Below are 24983 nucleotides of genomic sequence, written 5' to 3' on the forward strand. Positions count from 1 at the left end.
ATGTGCTGAGGGAGAAGTTACAACCTGAATGGGTCAAACTAGATGAGACTACAGCAGTTCCATACACTTAAAACTGGATCTTCCCCAAGTGCAGAGAAAAACAGCAGGTTTTCAATCTAATTTTGAAGATAAAGGGGTGTGTGCAGCGAGGGGCATGGTATGTTCCCACCTAAGGTGATTTTCTTCTAGCTGATCTCCCTTTGGGTATTGAAACCCAGTTGGAGGGCAGACTTTGGGGAGATGTTGTTGTTTTAAAGGATGTTTTAGTATTCCTCACTGTTTTGCTTTTTTAATAACACCACTGGCACCTGTTTTGTTTATAAGATTTCATACCCGTCCTTCACCTAGAGTGGCTGGGGAAACCCAGGCAGATGGCCGGGGTATAAATAATAAATTATTATTATTATTATTATTATTATTATTATTATTATTATTAGGACAAAACCAGATATGAACCTGCTGCCATTACCATTACTTTTAACCCCTACAGTCCCTTAAGATCTCCCCCCAAAATATAATGTGTTGTTGAGTAGCTCCGTAATATTTGTGTAAAACTGACTATTCTTACAAATCGTTGACATTCCATTGAAATTTAATTTTGCCATATTGAACGCAACACATTTAAAAATAGCACCTGCTATTTTGTCCTTGATTGTTGGTTGTTCTTGTCCTTGATTCTTGTCAACCTCTACTCATTTGTTTGTTTGTTTGTTTGTTTGTTTGTTTTAATGGCAACTCAAGTGATAAGTGTTTTGACAAGTAAGCCACAGAAGATTTAGAAACTTATATACCTGAAATGATTTAATAAAGTGAAACAACTTTTTTTCAGATTATTTGTGCTGTGCACTATGAAATACGTTAATTGCAATGGATAGCTATTTGCTGCTGCTGTTTATCTCTCATTTATGCGTGCTTGTGGTCCCCACTCCCCAATTGCCAAGTAACCACGTAGCTATAATGTTTGCTCCTTCTAGTCCACATTGCCAAGCTCTGTAAGCGAGGGAAGGTAAAAAGCTGCAATTATGTATGTGAATTGCATACTAAACCATTTCTTTTATCAATTGAATCTTGAGATATATTTGTTGTTATTGCTGAGTCGTTTCCGACTCTTCGTGACCCCATGGACCAGAGCACGCCAGGCACTCCTGTCTTTCTTGAGATATATAGAGACCTCTTAATAGTAGCATAGTGTAGGGGGTCACGGGGACAGTTGTCCCGAGTGCAAAATTGTTAGGGGGCACAAAATTTCAGCACCCAATGCTGCCTCAATACAGCTGTAAGCTTCCATTGCTGGGCTTGGTTGAAAACAGCTTCTCCATGCGAACCAGGAAGTGGCCTCTCCAGGCAATTGAATGACTCTTCTTATATCTGTGGCAGTGATTTCCTGGGTGACGCAAACACCGTTTGGCAGTTGAATGCACATATTCCATCAGTTTCTATCCCTCACTCCCACCCTCTGCACGGCCCTGGGCACTGGCAACCCACGCTACACCACTGCCTCTTAATGTATATTGAACCAAGTGTGTTTTACGAGCTACTTCTGATTGAGTGTTGATGGATATGATGATTCACACGAGTGAGTGCATGATTATAACTCTCCATCTGGAAGTTCTTCAGACTTGAATACAGTACCCACAGTCAGCAGTTCACAATCTCATCCCAAAGCAGCCTTCCTTGCCCTAAATTCTCCTGGGTAGGCTTGTTTTTGAGTCCAGATGTCACTGGTTAGTATGTGGGAGAGGGCCTTCTCTGTGGTTGTGTGTAGCTTTTGTAGCTCCCTACTCTGGGAGGTTAAAGTGCTCCCCACCCTACAGTTGCAGGCACTGTACTTGCTGGATTAAATAGACCTTTGCAACTGTCCCTGAATTTTTTTATTTTTATCTGTTGCATCTTTCTCTTTTTTTACTGTTTGGTTTTTATTGTTTTCTAACTGCAAATGCAGTGGAATGGCAAGAAATACCGTATTTTTCCATCTATAAGACACTCCCATGTATAAGACGACCCCTATTTTTGGACATTATTTTTTAGGGGGGAAACCTAGTCTTGTACATGGAAAAATACAGTAAATAAACAAATGCAACTGATTTTTTTTTTTTAAAAAACCCTCTCCATTTCTCAGTACATGTGCGTTAATTTATTTTTAATTAGCAACAGGTGTCACTAGATACTATTTATAAACAAGTTCATGAGTTTATGATATGCAGTATTTGTGCAATCCAAAGGCACAGATCCTTCTGTTGTTGTTTTTGGAAGCCTCAGAGTTGGTAACATTTGCTATAAGTTGTTATACAAATAAGAATTCTTTGCTAGCACGTGATTTTCAGCATAGCATTTTCCAGTTTTCCCTCAATTGTCTCAAGAGTAGGCCCACAGTCTACAATCTTGAGCATGCTTTTTCTTGGAAATAAGTCCCACTGAAATAAATGCAACTTTTCCCCTAGTGAAATACATGGATCAGGATGTGAGAGAATCTTGTTTCCTGATTTCCTGAAATATTATGGAGTATTATGCTTGCAGCAAACCTACGGCTTTATGGATTACAGTCTTGAATAGGGAGCTTTAATGTGAGCACAAAACTTCTCTGCGTTGTGTGCCAGATTTTATACTTTGGATGCATTTTAACAGCACATATACATACCTTCATACACTCTCACTTCCCAATAATTTAGGGAAATGCTTTCACACCTATGATGTGGTAGTTCTCTACTCAAAATGGTCATCTCATGTCTTTGTTTTTAGTAGAAAAACTAAACATAAAAAGTAACTTCTACTATCATTACTATTTTAAAGATCATCTCTGATATGGAAGCCCAGATCCACACACTGCGAGAAGAGCTCATTCAAGTGAATACACAGAGAAAACAGCAGCTAGTTGAACTTAGCCTTCTTAGAGAAGAAGAAAAACAAAAAACTCTTCGGGACCATGAGGCTGCCATGAACAAGCTGAAGGTTGAGTCAGAAAAGATGATTCTGGATCTGCAAAAGTCTAATGCCACAGAAATGGAGATGGCGCTCGAAAAGGTAAGCACGAAAACAGTACCTGACTTTCCTATTTCCAGGAAAATGACTGTGAAACTCCCTCCCTCCCTCTCTTGCTGTGGCCAAGGGGAGTAGACAAGGGAATAGGTCAGAGGTTTTCAACCTTTCTCAGGCCATGGCTGCCTGGAACTACATTTTTTCTGCCACTCCTCTGTGGCAAAACGTGCTCTGAGCCTCAGAAATCCAGTTATGTCACCCCTTGCCTGCAGAGCCACCCCTTTTCAAACACCCTCCCTTGTGGAGTTTCCCCTCAGGCTCCTCTCCTCCCCCCTCTTCTTGGGAATCCTCCGGGCAGCTGCCCCAGGTCTCTAAGCCACCCACCCCACCCCAAAGAGAGGTGTCTCTTCATGCAACCCCACCAGGGGTCTGGGAAGAGGATGCCCCCAGCCTTAGTGGCCTGATGGAGACAGAGACACAAGAGGACATCAGAGGAGGAAGAGAAGGAAAGAGGGATAGAGGCCAGTGTTGATTGTGGCACCCCTGACCATCATTTAAAGCACCCTAGGGTGCCACGGCACACTGGTTGAAAAACCCTGCACTATGGTGAACAGCAATAGAGAAACATCGCCTTCAATAGGTGGTGACTTCAGCAAAGTGAATGTATTTGTAATAAGGGGGATCCTGCTGAGGGAGTCTGTCAGATGGCAAGGGTGGCTGCTCACAAGTAACCAGGCAGGACTCTGACCTGTCTTTTACAGGTTTTATTTAGGTGCAAACTATTTACAGTGCAAAACCCCAAAGTTCATGTCTTGCCTCAATCACTAGCAGAATCCGGGAGTGCCTGTTTCCTGCACCTCCCCCAGCAGAAAAGTCTCTTTATGCCCAGCCTTTTCCTTCCCTCTTTGGGCTTTAGACTTCTGTGCAGGGTGGGCGATGGAAGGGGTATGCTTCCCTCCTGGCCGGCTTTGCCAGAAGTGGTGCTGAGGCTCCTACCAGCATCCTCCGGTCCTTTCACCTCTTCCCCACTGGAGGTGGGGTTTTCCTCATCACCGGAAGAGGAACTGCTTCGCATGATTTTCGGAGGCTCCCTGTAACACAACTTCCCCTCTGTTTCCCGCCCCTGTTCTGATGGCAGTTCCCTGACAGAGTCATACCCAGGGGTTCCCTAAAACTAAGTTCCAGCATTGTGGACAGATATATATGTGTATGCCTGCAGTATACACATTATATACATTATTATAATGCCCAACATCTCACCATATGAACACGGTCATTTTGAGCACTTTAAATTGCACAGAATTCTTAATGTAAATTAAGAAAGCCTATTGAACTTGACATTTTGATCTCATTTGTTTTGATTTTACTTTATTATTTTGGGAGTGAGGGCATTGGCCACTGCTGTGGCAGATTCTCTGGTGCTGCTTTGACTTTATCTTGAATCCCTGATATTTATGGCCCTAATAAAAATGATACATTTTTTGTGGCTCAGTGTTAAAACTGCGTTGAAACTTCTCAAAATGCTTATCTCCATTGGTCAACATTCAGGTGTTTAAATGTTTTAGCGTATATTAAAACACAATCTGCAATTTATTACAAGATGAAATGTAGCAACCAAATGGGGCAATTTGCATATAGAGTTGGAACAGCCTTTGTGAAACTGACATTTCATTTACCTGCATCAGGTTCTTGGTCTATAATTTTAAACAGCATTCTAAGGATTATGTTGGAAATCTGCCAGCCTGAAACCATTAAAGGCTGTGATCAACAATTCAGAATCTTTTTTGAATTTAAAGAAAGCTGCACTTGGCATAATTATTTAAAGCCAAGGTCAGAGAAAGTATTTAAACCTTTGAAATTCATAATTAAAGGATTAATATTAACTCATGAAGACATTGTCATTTTTGCTTAAAAGTTGAATTTGAATCTCAGTTCTTTTCTTTTCTTTGATCTTTATATATTTAAAGCATAGCAAAAGGAAAAGTTAACTTCTCTCCAAATTAAAGTTGCATTGCTTCATTGCTGTGATATATTGTCAACTTCTTAAAAAATGGCTGACTTTAATAATAATAAATGCAACCATAATAATTTCTGGCATCAGCTGAAAAAGATAAGTATTTGCTAGTATTTGCAGGATAGGGATCAATTTAAATCCTTTTAAGCCCAAACAACAAGTAGACACTTTAAAAGTGCTGACCTTTAAAGCCCTAAATGACCTTGGCTCTGTATACCTGAAGGAGCGTCTCTACCCTCATTGTGCAGCTGGGACACTGAGGTCCAGCTCTGAGGGCCTTCTGGCATTTCACTCACTGTGAGAAGTGAAGTTACAGAGAACCAGGCAGAGGGCTTTCTCAATAGTGGCACCCGCCCTGTGGAATGCTAAGGAGATAAAGAACTACACAACTTTTAGAAGACATCTGAAGGCAGCCCTGTATCAGGATGTTTTTAATGTTTGATGTTTTGCTGTCTTTTTTATATTCTGTTGGAAGCTGTCCAGAGTGGCTGGGGCAACCCAGTTAGATGGGTGGCCTATAAGTAAATAATAATAACAACTACTACTACTACTACCAGAACGGATTACCTCCGGGTTTCTGGGGTCTCGCATGTGCAAAAGTGCTAAATCAGGCTTTGCGCATAGGCAGAAGTGCCGAATCGCAACCTGCGCGTGCACAGACGCTGGTTGCGAGCGTGCATCCTGCACGGATCACATTTGCAACCTGAGCGTCCACTGTACCAGTTTAGGATTGAAATTTCTTTATGTTTCATAAAAGTGCAGAATATCCAAATATCCACCAGGTATGAACTTCTGCTGTGAAATAAATAGTGGATAAGAACAAACATAAAAACAAGGATCACAGGTAACCGTACATAAGGTATCTTAAGACGGGTATGGGAATTAGATTGGAAGTGATTAACCAAACTGGATCCTGCTTAGCTTAGCAAATGTGCGAGCAATTTTATTGCTGCACCACAGTATTACAGCAAATGATCATTTCTGGACAAAACAACCTCAGCAAGATTGAAAGAAATGTATTTGAAACTAGTACAAAAATGGCACCTAGCACCGGTTAAAACAGGAAAAAAAGTACAAAAATTGCTTACCTAGATGTTGGAGAGACTGTGGGGGGAGCTTGTTTATCCATGTGTGGTTGGAACTGTGAGAGGGCACCCAAGTTCTGGAAGGAGCTCTTTCATGAAACAGCTGGAATAACTGGGAAAACATTGCAGAAAAGTCCAGAACTGGCTTTATTGGAGCTGTCCAAAGGGGGAAACCCAATCTTACTGTGTAATAATTTGATTGGATATTTTTTAGTAATGGCAACACTGTTGATAGCCAGATGCTAGAAAGAAGCCAACGACTTAATATACAAAAATAGTGCTATGTGATGTGGAAAGTGGCACTTAACGGAAAAACTAAGGCAAAGACTACAATTTGAAGGGGTCAGAGGAAAAAAAGAGACATTTGTGGTGGACTGCTGCCTGGTGCAATATATGAATGCAACCTCAAAAGAGAGACAAATACCAGCCTTAATCTGTAATTTGTGGTTACAATAACATCAATGGACATCTTTGCATTGTGTGCAGTTTCATGTCATCCCAAAGGACTCAACAAAGGATATAATTCCATATCCATAATCTCACTTGTTGCATTGGTCACTGGTTTGAGTGAGGGGGTTACTTTGAATTTGAATTATGATCTTTCTTTCAGCTTTTTATTTCATGTAATGTTAGAAAAGCAAATATGTATATGTATATCAACCATCCTACACTTTAAAAAAATATACAGACTGGGTATTGTATTTTGTCTGACTTCTTCAGAACACAAAAAAATATTTTATGAGCTTGGTTATTAGATTTATGTCATGCAATATCTTAACATATTTAATACAATTAGATTAAGATATGGAATTAATTTGTTTCTTCTCTTCAAATATATATATTGGCATCTGATGGGCAGTCATTCTAGTTCTACTAAATTATGATATACCGTATTTTTCGCTCTATAACACGCACCCGACCATAACACGCACGTAGTTTTTAGAGGAGGAAAATCCGTAGGCATGCCACCCGTAGGCATTTCCTCCATAACACGCACAGACATTTCCCCTTACTTTCTAGGAGGAAAAAAGTGAGTGTTATAGTGCAAAAAATACGGTATATTGTTTTGACAAATCAATATGCTGGAGGTAGGTCCTACTGAAGCTCAGATTGCACTAACAATTATTGTTGAAGTGGGGTGGGAGCAAGGACTTTGCATTACGTTGCTGCTGATATCTCCTTGGCTATTTTGCAGCTGTGGGGCGGCGGTTCAGATGGAAAGCAAATGACAGTGGAAAGGTCACTTCCTTTCCTCTTGCACCTTCTCAGGAACAATTCTCTCCTCCCCACAGTGGAGAAGGTGCTGTTAGAGCTTTGTTACACACACAGCTGCCGTGTAATGTGTAGTTTGCTTTTCTGTCTGACAGATGTTACGGGTTGTGTCAACAGAACCTTTGGGGTAAACGTTAGTTAGCCAGGTGTAATACAATGAAAAAAGCTCATGTGGATTTGTGAGTTTGCTGGACATTAGTAAAAGAAAGAGATCAGCTGTAGTTTTAAGTAGGTGCAGATGTGATTTTTGGCGAAATATATCTGTTAGTAACATTCGTCTTTGGAATTTACTTGGCAAAGAAAACAATCATTCGGAACGAATGACCCTAAAATATCAGTTGACATGCTAACAATACTCTAAGGAAGCAACCTTGGAACACTTCAGACATCTCATAAAACAGCTGTATTTTGAGCCATGTGCATTTTGAACCATATGTATAATATATTTTGTGTGTGTGTGTGTGTGTGTGCATCCGTGCGTGTGTGCGCACGCTTGTGCTTTTTCTGTCCCCAAACACACAGTGCATGCACCTTCAAAAGGATACCACACTCAGTTCACCCTCTGGAGATGCTCTCTGTCTCTTACAACACTAGAAGCTGTCAAATCTGCCTGTACTGATGTTCTATTCAGTGAGAACAATTATTGGTCACAGTAGCATGTTTGCAGCATGCTACTGCACCAAAATTATGTAGTTTAGAGCCATGGTATTGCTGTTGAAGTCATATATATCTCATTGCTGAACAATTTGCAAGTAGATGTTTTTCATTCCATTGGTTTCTGAATTCTAAATCACCTTTTAAAACCGTGCATTACTCTATATGGCATCTGCTTCTGTCCCGTTGCTAATACTTCTACAGTGGTACCTCGGGTTAAGTACTTAATTCGTTCCGGAGGTCCGTTCTTAATCTGAAACTGTTCTTAACCTGAAGTGGCACTTTAGCTAATGGGGCTTCCTGCTGCCGCCGTTCTCCTGCTGTTCTCATCCTGAAGCAAAGTTCTTAACCTGAGGTACTATTTCTGGGTTAGCGGAGTCTGTAACCTGAAGCGTCTGTAACCTGAAGCGTCTGTAACCCCGAGGTACCACTGTACAGACAAGAATGGTATACTTGCTTTCAAGTGCATCTCCATTTAGTGCATGCGGAAGGTAGCCAGGCTAGATTAAATGGCATGGATATCATGCTGACTCACGTTCTTGCACTCTGGACATCATCAGGCTGTGAAGAATGAGAGTAGCAGCTTCCCTGATCAGATTGCCAGAGCTCTGCCTTCCTCCCCGTGAAATCCCGTATATAGATAGTCGACAATCTCTGCTCATCATTGTTGCCATGCTATTCTGCTAGGTCTGGAAGAATGATCAGTGCAAGCCTTTATTGTGTTGCCACATTGTTCTGTAAGAGAATTTTCAAAGTGGCCATTGCAAAAGAGGCAGGTCTACAGGGGTCAGCAAACTTTTTCAGCAGGGGGCCGGTCCACTGTCCCTCAGACCTTGTGGGGGGCCAGATTATATTTTGAAAAAAATAATAATGAACAAATTCCTATGCCCCACAAATAATACAGAGATGCATTTTAAATAAAAGGACACATTCTACTAATATAAAAACACGCTGATTCCCAGACCATCCGCGGGCCAGATTTAGAAGGTGATTGGGCCAGATTCAGCCCCTGGGCCTTAGTTTGCCTACCTATGGTCTACACACTGAAAACAGATAAGGTTTGCATGATAATCACAGCATTCTAGCACAAAAACCTCACAACCCCCAATTTTAAGTCTGAAGTTGGCAGTGTAGAAACTGTACTCAGTTTTGCTGTTATCTGAAATTTGCCTGGATTTTGACATTTCATTTCATTTCATTTTCATTATTTACTTTAATTATCTATTTTGTTTGTTTGTACTTTTTTAATGCAATTGTCCAAAGGAAAAGCAGGACATTCCAGGATTAAATCAGAAACCGGGATGGCGTCTGTAAATAGGGACACTTGGAGGGTCTGAGCTATAGCTGGGAGCTAAAGCAGCTCTTTAGTACGGGACAACCCTTTTAATGTTGGAACTCCCCCCTCTCTCTCTCACCCCACAGTCCACCTCCATGTTGCCACAACTTTTTCTTTCTTTCCTAGAAATATCTGTAAATACCTGTCTTGGTAAGATTCTCCTGAGACAAAGCAGCAAGTTGTCGGCTTTTCCAAAATATCCTTATCCATTGTTTGTGTTTTGTTTTTTCTTTGCGTAGCCCCAAGCATCTATTATTTAACATGCCGTCCTTGCTTCATTGAAAAGCACACTACATCAGCATACAAATGCTAACTTACCTGGGTTCATTACATCCTGCAGCTTAGCATATTTGTGTTTGTTTGCAAAATCCAGTATTTGAAAGCCATGTAGTCGTATATGCATTAGGAACCGTAGATCTTGCATTTGACATCTACAAAATCTCTGGCCATTATAAACCAGTTAGGTTACCGCAACGCTCTTCAAGTCAGCTCGGCTTGCATGTTTCGTCCAAAATGCCGCTCGCTTTGAGGAATGTTCTTTGTTTTTACTTGTACTCGTTCTGCCTTCTTTGGCTGGATATGTTATGGTTACCAGATTTTTTTTAATGAATCCGGGGACACTTTTTTTTTTTAACTGAGTAGCAACAGGGAGTCAGTAGTAGGGATGGTGAAGCAAAGGACCCTGGGCCTAAGCACACATGCATATTGTATAAAGGTGCAAAGCCCTTCTTTCACACCCTGTGAAACATAAATGTGCAGAGTTTTTTAAAAAACTGGGCAACGGCGCGCCGCCCGCTGTGACTCCTGAGCCTTCCCCAAACTCCTGCCCCCTTCTCCCTTTGTTTTGACAGATCGGGGGGGGGGGGGCTCAGGAGTTGCAGACGGGTGGCCGTTGCTGAGGAGGGGTGCAAGGCATGCCAGGTAAGCTGCAAAGCCCTTCTTTCGCACCCTGTGAAACATAAATGCGCATAGTTTTTTTTAAAAAACTGGGCAACAGCCGCCCGCCCGTGACTCCTGAGTCTCCCCCAGTCTGTCAAAATAAAGGAGGCAGGGGACAGGAGATCTGTACCGCCAGACGTCCCCGGTTTCCTCTTGGCAGTGGCAGCAGCCGCGGCAGTGAGCAGCCTGGAAGCGCAGTTGGCTCTGGCTGGCTTCAGGAACTGCTTGCTGCTGTGGAGCCCGCCATTTTGCCTCACCAGAAGTCCCCATATGATGTGTTTTGGACACAAGACACATGGGGACTTCCGGAGAGGAAAAATAGCAGGCGCCACGGCAGCGAGCAGCTCCTGAAGCCAGCCAGAGCCAACTGAAGTACCAGGCTGGCTCTAGGCTGCTGAGGCTGCCACTGCCATGTTTACCAGGGACAGATTTGCAAATCTGGGGACATTCTGGGGACGGAATTTGTCCGGGGACAGATTTGCAAATCGGGGGACGTCTGGTAACCCTAGGATATGTAGGATTGTTTCTCTCAATAATTCCCTTTCTCGGCAATTGAATAGTTCTAACCAGAATGTTGGATTTGTCCTGCGATGATGTTTACTTCAAAGCTATGCAACAGAGCATTGAAGTGAAAAGAAAGTGGCAGGCTTCCAGCCAACTTCCATTTCCCTGGGATTCTTGCTAGATTAGGCGGACCTTGTCTGATCCACCCAGTAAGACACTTGTTAATGCAAGAACGCATATGCAGAATCAGTTAACACAGGTTGGCAATGGCTTGAACTATGAAGAGGTTCTGAGTGTGCATTTTTCCTTTGTAAATTTAAATTGGTGGACCACAGGGATTCTAAAGGCCAGGGAAGACTGATGTCAGGCCAGTCCTGATTTAGAGTACATGTTTCAGAAAATCGTTTTCTTCTTCCTTTGTCTCACCCTGACTTGAGAAATGTAAAAGATTTTAAGGATGGTGGGAATGGCTGCAAAACCAGGAGTTGCGTAATTTGATGCTTTTAGGCCTACACAGTCTTTTAATGTGGAAAGAAAAACCCCAAAGTGTTCCAAAATGACTTGCAGCTGCAGAACATGTCAGGGAATAAAAACCACCTTCATTAAATGGGTGAGAAAGAATTATAATTGTTTTGAAGTCTTTATGATCAGCCTGCATATGTTTCATTGTAATACGATACTAAAGTGCCTCAATTACAATTTGTATATTTTGGTGCCAGAAGGTTTTTTCCCCCTTATGCTAAATTACTAAGTTCTGTCAGCTGTTGGGCTGTCATACAGAGATACAGTAAATCACATTATATTTTGTCATGGATTACACAGAGAAATATATTTGGAAATAGAGATCAAAGTACTTTTACAATCACATTTGAGTATAGGAAGGATGTTTAACTTGTATAAAATCTGATTTAGGTGAAACTGTTGCCATTCTGGTGTGAATTTGAAATAAATTGGAGTGTGTGTGTGTGAGTGAGTGATTGAATTGGAGTGTCTTTGTGTGTGTAATATATATGAATGGAAGACAAATCCTGAAAACTGTTTTCTTTTTGATATTTAGTCTGGAGAAGTTAATTCTGACCTACAGCTGCAAACTGAGTACAGATAAACAATGAAATACTGAAAAACTAGAGTCTCCAAAAAGTCTTATTTATGTTTTTAATTGCATTCATGATTGAGCAATACATTCCATTCTACTTTTAATTGAGTTTTTGCTGGACTTGCATATGATTAGTCATTGGTTTGGTAATGCTTTCTGGCTTTGTGAAGTTGCACTATTTTTCTTTTTTGAAGCTTTTGTTCTATTTAAAACTATTTAAAGTAATCCAGTGTAATCTTACTAAGGAACATTGATTACTTCATATCATGGATTTTGGCTGTACTTCAGAAAACAGCAGGAGATTTTGCATGACTTATCAAAGGCATTTATTAAATTATTAGAGCACACACACACACCCTTTTGTTAACATTTATATTTCATAAAGTCTTTCCCACAAAACTCAGCACTATTTTTTTGCACTAATCACACTGATTTCTTCTTAACCATTAGCATCTTTGCAGTTTGGTTTGCAATTAATTCACAGTTTCAACTTCAAAAGAAGCTCTTCCGTAGGCTTCTACAAAACGGTTTGCCTTTATTCATTTTCTTGTTACTTCTCCCCTGTCTCAGAATGAACCTATGTCTGGGTGCATGCAGAACATCAGCAGTTTGGAGACTGAGCAGATTGGCTCAAATAGGGGTAGGGAATACACCATTGGTCCAGTATGCCAAAACCTCTCCATACACATACCTGTGGGCCAAGTTTGACAGATGGGTGAGGCTGCCCTATCATCACCTTCCATCACAATGGCATCACATGATCCACTAGCGAAAAGGGTGAGCACTGCTTTCTGAGCATTGACCATCAGCTGATTGTCATCATGGGGGAAGACCTGTCCTTCCCATATCCAGGATAGCATTAAAATTTGGGAATTTTGCTATTGACTTTGATAGCAACAGGACTTACATATTTGCAAAAGTATTTCTAAACTGCCGATTCATAAAATGCCAGGGCGGGGTGAAATACCATTAAAAAATAAAAATAAGGTGACCGGCTAATCAGAAATAAAGAGCTGCAAAGGCCTGCTGGCATGAAAAGGTCTTCAAGAGACAGTTGAAAGTCAAAGCAAGGATGCCTGCCAAATCTCTGCTAGAAGAGTATTCCGCAGAATGGGGCTGGCAGTACTAAATGCCTGAGGCCAGCTAGGCCTCTGTAACACGCGGGACAATTAAAACCTCACCTCTGAATGATCTCAGCGATGTAAGGGCTCGGGCAGTCCTTAAGGGCTCAAGTTTTTCAGGACTTTGTACAAGAAGAACCTTGAACCTGCCCTGGCAGTGTATGAGCGGCCAGGGCAGATGTTTTAGTAGAGTAGTTACATGCTATCTTTTGAGACCATGTCTTATCTCTGATCCTTTTTAGGATATATGGTAGAATTAGCCATTCTTGGAGTAATTTTCTTGACATGAGTCAAAACTATTCAGTGCTCTCCCCCCCTTTTTCGTATAGGAGACTTTTGTAAGGAAGTTTTTTAATTATTATTTTTAGAATATGGACCCATTTACATTAGCCCTTTGATGTGCAGTTCTTTGCTATACATCAGAGAACTGTTGCTTCTTCCCTGGAGCAAGTCTTCCTTCTGTAGTTCCCTCCCTGTCTTTTAAAAGTATGCTTATATTTTTACTCAGCTAATTAGAGAATATTAACTCATATAGAATGATTGCCTTACAATTGTGCTTTTAAAAATATTGTTAAATTTTATTTCATTGTTTAACTGGCTGAAGCCTGTTCTTTGAAAAATGCATTGTGGAAAACATACTCAGAATGTGCTTACTGGAATTTAAGGAAGCCATTCACATATAAACTCCATAAGGAAAGAGGCCAGAGGTATTTGGGGGTGGGGTGGGGGATTAGATCATTTCTGAAAATGTGACCGAGTTATTAATTCTTTATTATTTTACTGAGTGCTACATTTGCTTGTGAAAAATCGTCCCATTTAGAAACTTGATAACTAAACTACAGATCCTGCCTTTTGTATTAGTCTTCAGTCCATTTTTGTGGAGCAATTGAGTCATCACATCCATGAGAACTTACTGAGGTTCTAGAAAATCAACCTGTTCATCATTAAAAAGTTATGACTTCATGTTTACTTATCCTTAAAATAAGGGTTAAAATGTGAGACATGTAATACTAAGTTAAAGTCCCTTACAGGTGTACTAGCAATGCTAGTGGAATGGCTTGCATAAAGAAGATGTAGGAAGCCAGCTTGGTTCTTCTGGCTAGCTGCACAATATATTATTGCAGGCCTAATACACAACCAGTTGCACAAGCTTCCATTATTCTTGCCCTCTCACTGGCACATCAGCCCATGCACTGGCGGTCAGATAGTGTTGAATGCAGTCCAAGTAATAGGGACAACTCAGGAACATGGATTTTGGCAACTAGTGGGCAGTATGGGGTTGCCATATTTCAAAAAGTAAAATTCCTGACACCTGCAGAATTATTGAACTTTTTAAGAAACCCACCAGTTGTTTAGCTTTTGGGGGGAGCAGACCCAAATTTGGGGAAACCTACCCCCAAAATAGTGTTTTTGAACTGTTTCCACTGTTTTTCCCCATCACGTTGCCATACATCCGGGTTTTCCCTGACATTTTGCCGAGTCGGCAAAATTCCTCCCAGACACCATTTTTACAGCTGGTACCATCCATGTATAAAATACTTGGTACAGTTTACAATGTATAGAATACCACTGAAGCCCAAAAGAGAGGCCTCCACCTCAAAGAGCTTACGGTCTAGAAGTGGGCAATGAAGAAGACAATAAAGGAAGAATGGATAGAGAGGGACAAGGATAACAAGGAAAGGAGGGGAGACACAGACAGACAGACAGACAGACAGACAGACAGACATTTAGGTTTTAGGTCAGTTGCTGAATCAGTCTGCTTGGGTGTTCTGGTTGCCACTGCTGTGCTCCACTGATGTGGTGTCAGGGACTGGGCAGAGGAGGAATAATAATAATAATTATTATTATTATTATTATTATTATTGTTATTATTATTATTATTATTATTATTTATACCCCGCCCTCCCCAGCCAAGGCCGGGCTCAGGGTGGCTAACAAGCAATAATAAAAACAAATTAAATGAATACAACTAAAAACAAGATTAAAATACAACATTAAAATATTGAAACATTAAAATATTAAAATGCAGCCTCATCACAGGAGGAGAAAGGAAAAAGAAAAAAGAGGGAGGGGGAGGGAATCAAATTGGCTCCAAGCCAAAGGCCAGGCAGAACAACTCTATCTTACAGGCCCTGTGGAAAGAAATCAGATCCTGCAGGGCCCTGGTCTCATGAGGCAGAGCGTTCCACCAGGCCGGAGCCAGTGTTGAAAAGGCCCTGGCTCTGGTTGAAGCTAATCTAACTTCCTTAGGGCCCAGGACCACTAGGGTGTTGCTATTTATGGACCTTGAGGCTCTCCGTGGGGCATACCGGGAGAGGCGGTCCCGTAGATACGAGTGTCCTAGGCCGTGAAGGGCTTTAAAGGTCAAAACCAGCACCTTAAATCTGACCCTGTACTCCACTGGGAGCCAGTCCAGCTGGAGAAGCACTGGGTGAATATGCTCCCATGGCAGAGACCCCATGAGGAGCCTCGCTGCTGCATTCTGCACCTGCTGGAGTTTCTGGGACAGCTTCAAGGGCAGCCCCGCATAGAGCGAATTACACTAGTCAAGCCTGGAGGTGACTGTCGCATGGATCACTGTGACCAGGTCGGAGACCGCCTCCCCCTTCTGAACCTTCCAGGGAAGAGGAAGAGAAACACAGTATAGATTTACAACAGGGGTTTGAGGAAGGTAGCAGCTCAGAGGCAGATGAAGGTAAAGGTTGGGAAATCATAGGAGAGTCAGAGCAACACCTGGCTGACATGTCATTAGAAAGCATTCCAGGGGACACACACACACAGAGAGAGAGAGAGAGAGAGAGAGAGAGAGAGAGAGAGAGAACCTGGTGAGCCTTGAAAGTAGAAGAGCAAAGAGCTCAAAGACACAGGGCACGTAGCACCACCCTTCGAAGTGACGAATGAGGAAGTGGGAGAGACAGGGGGTGGAGATTCACTAGGGCAAGGCCATTATCCAAGAGGCTGTGTTCTATAGCCTCTGTCTATAATTACTGAATAATAATTAAAATAGGATGGTAAGAATCCTTCCCTTGTCTTTATACTTTCCTGGGCCACCATCCAGGAGCCGCTGACAGCCTCCTAACATGTGGACACTAGATACATACATCTCTATCAAATCAAGTATGAGAGAGGGCTTCATCAGTAGAGACCTTGATCTAGTGCTGCCCCCCCGATTCATGGGTATTTTGTCGTCATGTTGACTGCCCTTATTTGGATGTTGGTGAGTGCAGACAAGAGTGGTTTATGGACCAGGTTGAGAGCTGTTATTCACAAGTGCATCTGGATAAGATTTGCTCTGAAACGTGCTGGGCCAAACAAACCTTTTCCTGTACACCTTAAGGCCTCCATTTTTTCTTTCAGTGCCTTCTCGGTTGTTTTCCCCCTTGTCATTGTGTATGGACCAGAAATCATTGACTAAAGTGCATTCTGGTGAGTTAAACAAGCCTACCTTATGGTTTGAAGTGGGCTTGTTTGCTCACTTGAGAGCCTTTTAAACCAAAATCTCTGGTTCATATTTGCCAGGGTTCATCAAAAAATGAAATGAAATGTTTCAGAAGTTCTTCTGCCAGCCATGAAGAAGGAGGAGAGGTGTGCAAGCATTTCAGCATTATGTGTCGGTCAGCCCAATATTTTCCTTCCCTTGATTTCTCTGCCTGAGGTTGAATAGTACCAGGACAGGAAGGGAGAACAGTGGTACCTTTTCATTACTGTGTGAGATGCCTGCTGATATTCTTGTGACATCTTCTAGATTGATGTCAGTGCATACCTCTGGTTGGACTTGTACCTGAGGCTACCTTTCTAGATGCTTTGCCAAACTGCTTTCCAAAGTTTCAATGGATTGCAAAGGTGATTCATTTATCAGTGAGTCGCAACTAGAAATATTTATTAAAGATTTGTTTTAGCAATGGCTTTTATGTTAAATGAGAATTGGGAAACTCAGTTGCTCATGTTTCCTGTTGCTTCAGACATTGTGCTTGTTTTAAATAACTTATGGCTTCCGTCAATCAATACTTATTGGCTATTGATAACACTTAGGTAAGGAACAGTGCTTGCCTCTCCTTCAAAACACATGAGATAATAGCATGCCATATGCCCCACAGTAACTGGGCAATACAGGGTGAGCTAAGGACATAATCATAAACACAGAGATTTGATGCCTATGTGGACTTCAGAGCTATAATACTTTAGAGAGACAGCTGCTCTTGCAAACTATGAGCCATTATGTTTTTGCCAAAACCAAACCCATTTGTCATTTCCGTTCTCCTCGTGGCTGCTCATCAAGGTATTTAGGAATGAAAACTTTCACTTAGGCAGCAGCCAGCTGCAGAGCTCATTCATTCAGGGAAACCACAACCCAGTGTTTATCATGTCAGAACTGATCACTGTATAAGCAATTGTTTGTAGTGTCACAAACACTGGCCCACAGCTCTGCTGAGTGAGTCAGACAAGAGGAAAGGAATGCTTCAAAAGTTCTCTTTACAAGACAAATATCTGTTAATCATCACTTTTGATCCGCTTAAGGAAGTTTAACATGGTTTTACCAGCAAGTAGTGTGTTTTCTGAAGAGTAGAGCTGGTGTTAAATTGTAGTGTATCTGTTAAGATATTACTGAAAAGAAAGCAGATAATACAGCCTTCATTAGCACAGTATGAAGGCCTTAAAAGATAGCACTGTACATCCTTTTGATCTAATTCCAGCTAACTGTTATCATTCAGGCTTTGGCTGAACATGGTGCAGCTTACAATATGGATATAATTAGTACAGAATGCTGACATATAAACGAACTGCATACCTGTAGCAGCTTTTCATCACTGGTAGAACGACAAGTGCATCAATTACACATCTCCCCACAACACTGGCACCCCTGCTTAAACACTTGCCCCTGTATTTAACTCATGGAACTTGATTTTAAAATGTTCAGACCTTATTGATGTCAATAGAATGTTCTTCCAAGGAAGCATGGGTATTACCAGAGCCTAATTGGATAAAAATAGGGACGCAGGTGGCGCTGTGGGTTAAACCACAGAGCCTAGGACTTGCCAATCAGAAGGTCAGCGGTTCGAATCCCCGCAACGGGGTGAGCTCCCGTTGCTCGGTCCCTGCTCCTGCCAACCTAGCAGTTCGAAAGCACGTCAAAGTGCAAGTAAGATAAATAGGTACCGCTCCTGCGGGAAGATAAACGGCGTTTCCGTGCGCTGCTCTGGTTCGCCAGAAGCGGCTTAGTCATGCTGGCCACATGACCTGGAAGCTGTACGCCGGCTCCCTCGGCCAATAAAGCAAGATGAGCACCGCAACCCCAGAGTCGGCCACGACTGGACCTAATGGTCAGGGGTCCCTTTACCTTTACCTTTAATTGGATAAAAGGGAAATCTTTCAGAAACAAGGTTTAAAATATAAGGGGATTTGACTATTTAAAAACAAAAAGTAGGATCGGATAGGATCTAGTTTCACCATGACTTACACAATTTCATTTTCTCAACAAGTTCAGCCAGATGTAAAATAGCAGTTTCATAAGGCACCATGAAACTGGTCGTAGAGACTATTGGGCTCTGTGGGTCCCTCTAATAAGAAATGAGTTGGAACACAATGAACACTCCTTGGCTTTCCAGCGGACTTATCTTTCCTTCTCATTCTTGGTTCTGAAATAGCATATAAAGGTAAAGGTACCCCTGCCCGTACGGGCCAGCCGTGTCCGACTCTAGGGTTGCGTGCTCATCTCGCTCTAGAGGCCGTGAGCCGGCGCCGTCCGAAGACACTTCCGGGTCACGTGGCCAGCGTGACGAAGCTGCAGCTGGCGAGCCAGCACCAGCGCAGCACACGGAAACGCCGTTTACCTTCCCGCTAGTAGATACCTATTTATCTACTTGCACTTAAAAGTGCTTTTTAACTGCTAGGTGGGCAGGAGCTGGGACCGAACGACAGGAGCTCACCCCACCGCAGGGATTCGAACCGCCAACCATACGATCGGCAAGTCCTAGGCACTGAGGTTTTACCCACAACGCCATCCGCGTCCCGGGAAATAGCATATACCGTATGTCAAAACTATAGTTACCATTTAATGCATAAGTAGCTTTTTGGTTGCATACCAAAATGCTTTTGGTGTATAGGCCAAATAATAGGTATAAAACAGTGCAGAAAATGCACAGAATGCAGAATTGCATATCTGCTTTCATTAAAAAAAAAAACAAGTTTCTAGCCCATGTGGTTGCAAAGATATGCTGAAGAAATTCAGGCAATTCTTGTGGTAAAACGACAATGCTAAAGGGGGAGCAAAGTTTTCCAGTAGTCTTGGGTGGGGCTTACCCTGCATAGCTGCTGTCCCTCCCCATCACTAGTCAAACTGAAATGATTCATGGGGAGATAATGCAAATTTGTTTGCTAGCAGAGTTTGCAGAATTGAATAACTTTGGCAAATTATTTCATTCAGAATGTACACAATGTTAGTCAGAGTAAGTTGCATACAAACAAAATACTAAAACAGGAGTTTTGTCTTCCATGGCAGGAGGTACACATTCAGCTGAGTATCACTTCTTTTTGTGAGTTCTACAAAGTTCTAAAACTGCTCTGGGGATTGGGGATTGTTACAGATACTAGCCAATTAGTGCTATACACAGTAGGCTTCTACTGCACAGTCACAGGACTGGTTTTCTGTTAGCTGGACGCTGCAGAGAATTGCTTGTCTGATCAGAATGCCATGTGTGTAATTCCAGAGTGGCCTCATCAGACAAATAATTTTTTCATTTGATGACACCATAGCTTTCCCCTATATAAGAAGGCCCTCAAAATGTATTCCTGTTTACACACTTCTGCCTTTGAGCGCCCAGGCTTGAGCCTGGGGTATTTATTTACATGCAACAATATATCATGCCCTCATGGGGCCTGCAAGACAGCTTGTAACACCAATTGCAACAATATACAATCCATGTTACAATACAGACTAAGAAAAAAACCCCAAGCAAAACAACCAACATCCAGAAGCCAGATATAAAAATAATAGAGATGAGGAGAGAAACCAAACAAAAATAGTTTTAGCAGCACTCAAGAGCTCCCTACCCTTTATCTTTCTAGGCAGCGTACAGAACAGATGCTAGTTTCCACAAATTTGGTGGCAGTGTTGTGTTGAATGATCATTACTGCCTTTGCATTGTAATGGCATCTGTACTGCCATTCTCTCTGGTCAAACTGGTTTGGGGTGGAGTTTATGTGTGTTTCCCCCCAGTGTTTTCTCAGTGAATGCTTACTGTCATGGGTAGCAAACCTTACATGAGCATGGATGCTGTGGGTGTCTAGAAGGGTTTGGTGTTGCACCATTCTTGAAGCTAAACTGCTTGTGGATGGGGTTGGTGATCATTGGGAACACTTAAGAGGGTGATATAAGTGCAGTGGTACCTCGGTTTTCGGAAGCCGAACGTTCTGGTTTTCAAACGCTGAAAACCCAGAAGTAAATGCTTCCGTTTTCGAAGGCACCTTGGAAGTCAAATGGCTTCCACTGCCATTTCTTCCAATTTTCTCCATTGACTTCGCAGACCGCCCTTTGCGCCTCAGTTGTCGAACGTTTTGGAAGTCAAATGGTCTTCCGGAGTATCACTGTATAACAAAAATGACTCCATCCATTTCACCCCCTACACTGCTTGCAGTCTAATTTGGTCAGTTTTACGTATATATTTTTGAAAACTAGAAGGACTGGGGGGAGTATTATTGTGTTTTTATATTTGTTGGAGTGGCTGGGGCAATCCAGCCAGATGGGCGGGGTATTCTTATTCTGTCAAAGCCACTAGGCTTCAGTCCTCAAAGCAACACTCCTCCTCCACTGTTAGATTTCTATAATTTCTGTATAGAGCTAGTCCCACAGCAACTGCAAGCTGTACATCTTTTTCACTGCTCCACACACACAAAAATAATTGAAAAAATGCATAGAGTCTTTGTATATACATGACCCAGTTTTACTCTGCCCAGTGTTGAAGAGACTCTTTGGGCCCTAGCTCTGCCCTTGATCACCTGTGGGTGGTCTGCAGTACCTGCACAGTGTTCTTTTGGCATCAGAGGAGTTCATTGCTGGCACAGGCTAAGTTATTTTCTTTTTTATATTTAGTTCAGAGAGAAGTTAATTCTGACTCACAGCTGCAGAATTGAGCTCTAAAGTTGAGCTCATAGCTTTAGCCACAGAGTCAGTTCTTTTCACTGCTTGCTTTTTCTAATGCTTTTCTCGAAACTCAGTGGGCGTTGTCCAGAGCTTCTTGTCCCCTTTCATAAAAACATTCCACATCAGCACAATGATTGTCTGTGGTGTGCTGTGCCTAGTGCCTGCCTGCTCCATAATGGAACAGAGGAGCCCATGTATCCGAGCTGTTGGAGCACAGCCACTGTGCTGTGTCACCTACAAACATTTACTTAGAACGTATGGCTTTGCCATTCTGCATCCAGGAACATGAGAACACTGAGCAAATGACTTGGGTGTAATTAGTTCTGAGAGATGTCTTTTTGGAACCGGTTATTAAAAGAAATCTTTATTTCAAAATTGTGGCCCAAGTAGGCTGGGGGAAAGGGGAGGTAGAGAAAATTTACGTGGTGTTTTTTGCGTGTGTGTGGTGAATTTCAGGAACTGAATTCAGGAATTGCATGTGATATCAAAAGCAGCAACGAACCCCCTCTTTCCAGATTGCTTTTTGGCTTATGAATATGATATGAAAGATAAGGGGGGTGGTCAAAGGGAAGCCAAGTGGTTCCATAGCGTATTGGATTTTTACTTCAACAGCCGCCAGCTTTTAGTAAAAAAAGGTGTAAGAATATGACAAAAGGAACTTGCAGGCATCAGCTGGCATACAAAATCATAGAGTATGCATCATATTGTACCCTCACAGCCTCCAGTGGAGCTTATGGGTTTTTTCCTTCCCTTTTTTCTTCTCACAGAGATGAAGTCATCCTGATAAACTCTGTTTCTCCCCCTGTCTTTTTTTAATCCACAGAGTCCTTTATGTTTCTCTAATAATTGGCAGCAGAGGTACTATTCTCCTCCCCCCCCCCCGCCTTTCAAGTGATGAATAGTTGGCTGTAGATCAAAGACAAGCCCTAGCGGTTTTTTGGCTGCCACAAAAGGGCGTTGGAATTGGCAGAGATCCCAGCTGCTTAGTGATAGGCATGTAGACGAGGTGCCAGGCAATAGGGGTCAGTGGCAAAATGTCTGTACACGTTCTTCATCTGAGATAATCTGGTTTCCTTTTTGTGTGTGTGTATGTGTGTGTATTTCAGGCCAACAGCAGGTTGAAGCAGATTGAAAAGGAATACAGTCAGAAGTTTGCCAAATCTTCACAGGTAGGAAACATCAAAATAAAACAAAAAAAACCCCTACTTTTACAAAACTTGGGTTTTTGTTATTGGGTTGTTGTTTTTCCCTTTTCTTTCAGTTTTAAAAATGAAAATAGAAATAAGGCAGACTTGCTTCTGTTCTTGCAGTGTTAGTATGTAAACCCAGCTCCAGTTGTTCCCATGTTGTTTTGTACTTTGTTGATGAATACTTTTTGCCCTTTTTGGGGGGAGAGTAAGTGAATCAATGCTCAGCTCTATATCACTCAGGAAAGGCTCATACAGCTTCCTTGCTGGGTGATACAGGAAATGGTTGAACAAGGAACTATTGCGACCTGGTTTGCTTTATGCATGAACTGATTGGAATTTCAAAGGTGGTTGCTTGAAATATAATCTTACATATGATGCAAAGTGGCCTAGATGCTACTGAATCATAAAACATATCCTATCCAGTCCTTTTTTTTTTTTTAGAAAAATGTTTAGGGTTACTCTCATTTTCCACTCATATTGAAGTACTCCCCCTTAGTGAGGCCAAACTTAGATTCACAAAATGTTTAGGGGTATGCGTCCCCCTGCACACACCCCCCCCGAAAAAAGCACTGATCCTATCTACCCACTTCTCTAATAGCAAGAAAAGAGACCCTTGGGAGGAATTCTGCCTAAAGACTGCTAATACTCCTAACTCCAAAACTTGGCGTGAAAATGGCGCAGCAATAAGAACCTAACTTGGCTGAACTGACAGCCTGTAGGACTGACTTAATGATCCACAAGCAGGAACTTCTCTAGCTTTCTGCTGAAACAGCTGGCTGGAGTCCTTCCTGGGCAGCAGATTTTCATCAACCCTTTTTTTTTTTTTTTTTGGAGCAAATCCACTGACTGGGAAGAATATCAGTCTGTCATTGTAAGCAGCGGGTCTTGTTCTGGGGAACTGGGCAGTGTTCTTGGTGATATCTGTTCAGAAATATTTCAGCAAAGCAAGTTCCTCCAAGACGTGGAAATGGAGCACCTATTGAGAACCAAAACGCAAGGTCCAAATAATTTTATAAATAAATTAATCAGTGACTGTACCAAGGATGGGATTCAAACTGTACAAGCAGTTTCTATACATATCCTGGAGAACGAGTGGACATATTCTTAGCCTGTGTGTTTCTATTTTCTTTTAATCTGAGGAGGCTGTTGTAAGGGTTTGTACACGTATCACAGCCTTTTAGGTCACATTATTGGCACAGAGACCAAATTAAAATATTGGACTTCATCTTTAATTCTGAATGTCTTCACTTCTTGTGGGATTTGCATCAGCCTCACACTGTCATTTGAACAAAGTTTTCGTAATGTAATGTTAATAATAGGTCACTTGTAACTTTCATGTGGTCGGGCTGCTGACAACATCAGCCTAATCTAACACTCTCTGGCCTCTTGGAACATTTGCTTTTTAACACCCACACACGAAAAATAGATTCCAAGAAATTCTCTCTGAAGTTTGGGCAAAATAAACAATTACATTTTTCTCCCCTGAGATTTACTGCCCAAAGCATTTCCTTGTCTATCCGCTGCTTTCAAAAATTTCTTAATACATTATTAAAACATCACAGCTTTTTAACCCAGAAGAACCTTAGAGTCCCATCCAGGTATTCTCACCCTGTGTTCTCTCTGCAATTTTATCTTAATTAAGTGAATAATTTAAAATTACTTGAGCTGGATTCTTTAACGTATGTTTCCATGGACTCTTTTGGTGGGATTGGGTGTGCTTTTTTAGAGCATCCCAACTTCACAAGCCGAATGACTAGTCTAATGTTGTATACATCTGCACTGTTGAATTAGTGATTTAGTCCCAGAACATTGGGTAAGTAGGTAGATGCACATACACAATTTTTTTCTGCTCAACATGCCATTTATTTAGAACAGAAAGGCAGCCATGAGATGATTGTACCTTGTACAAGATTGTATAAGGTTGTACAAGATTGTACAAAATTGTACAAGATTGTACCTTTATTCAGCTACAGATGAGCTCCTTTCAAGAAAGCATTTCCCAGTTGTGTTCCCTTATTTAATATATTTTCATATCAGTTCTTTACTAGGGACAACTGTTTCCTTTGAATTATCCTTGTTGTTGAAAAGTTGACAAACTGTGCTAAACAGTCTATATATCATTTATTATTATTATTATTATTATTATTATTAGTTACTCAGATGCATCCGGGCAATTTGATATTTTTAAAAATCCATTATGAACAGATGTAACTGGAGAATAAGTATGACAATATAAACAGCAGATTGTATCATTTGATGTAACAAGCCAGAAATGGAGGTTGAGGGAAGTCAACGGGGTGGGGGGATTGGAAAATGAATGTTTAGTAATGATGATGGATATTTGTTGTAAGAAAGAAAATCAATAAAAATTATTTATTAAAAAAGAGAGAGAATAAGTATGACGAAAACAGCTGCAATAAAACAAAACAACAAACTAACAACAATAAAATCCCCTGCTCAAGCACGTACACAGTCTACCTCATCACAATATTGCCATGTTTTTGTTCCCAACTTGGGTCCAGAGTTCTCTAGTGCAAACAAGGATTTTTATTACAGATAGGTAGCCGTGTTGGTCTGCCATAGTCAAAATAAAAAAATTCCTTCCAGTAGCACTTTAAAGACCAACTAAGTTAGTTCTTGGTATGAGCTTTCGTGC

The 24983-nt window shown here is 41.6% G+C and overlaps 1 protein-coding gene and 1 long non-coding RNA gene across 7 annotated transcripts in view; one reads left to right on the forward strand and one right to left on the reverse strand.

The window, feature by feature from the left end:
• CEP112 (centrosomal protein 112) overlaps positions 1-24983 on the forward strand; it is a 224621-nt gene that overhangs the window by 148449 nt on the left and 51189 nt on the right. For 4 of the 5 annotated variants that reach the window (XR_014216733.1, XM_082212423.1, XM_082212426.1 and 1 more), the window contains 2 exons: positions 2791-3021; positions 22244-22306. Coding sequence is in view for 4 of the 5 variants with exons in the window: in XM_082212423.1 (XP_082068549.1) it covers positions 2791-3021; positions 22244-22306 (294 nt within the window). In the remaining variant the exon portion in view is untranslated. The remainder of the gene's footprint in view (positions 1-2790; positions 3022-22243; positions 22307-24983) is intronic. The other variant, XM_082212425.1, reaches the window with a different exon arrangement.
• LOC309526661 overlaps positions 22903-24983 on the reverse strand; it is a 77733-nt gene continuing 75652 nt past the window's right edge. Inside the window, exon 5 of one of the 2 annotated variants that reach the window (XR_014216802.1) lies at positions 22903-23303. This is a non-coding gene — a long non-coding RNA (uncharacterized lncRNA). The remainder of the gene's footprint in view (positions 23304-24983) is intronic. The other variant, XR_014216803.1, reaches the window with a different exon arrangement.

The sequence above is a fragment of the Podarcis vaucheri genome, assembly GCF_965113315.1.
Source record: "Podarcis vaucheri genome assembly, chromosome: 2".
Lineage (NCBI taxonomy): Eukaryota > Metazoa > Chordata > Lepidosauria > Squamata > Lacertidae > Podarcis > Podarcis vaucheri.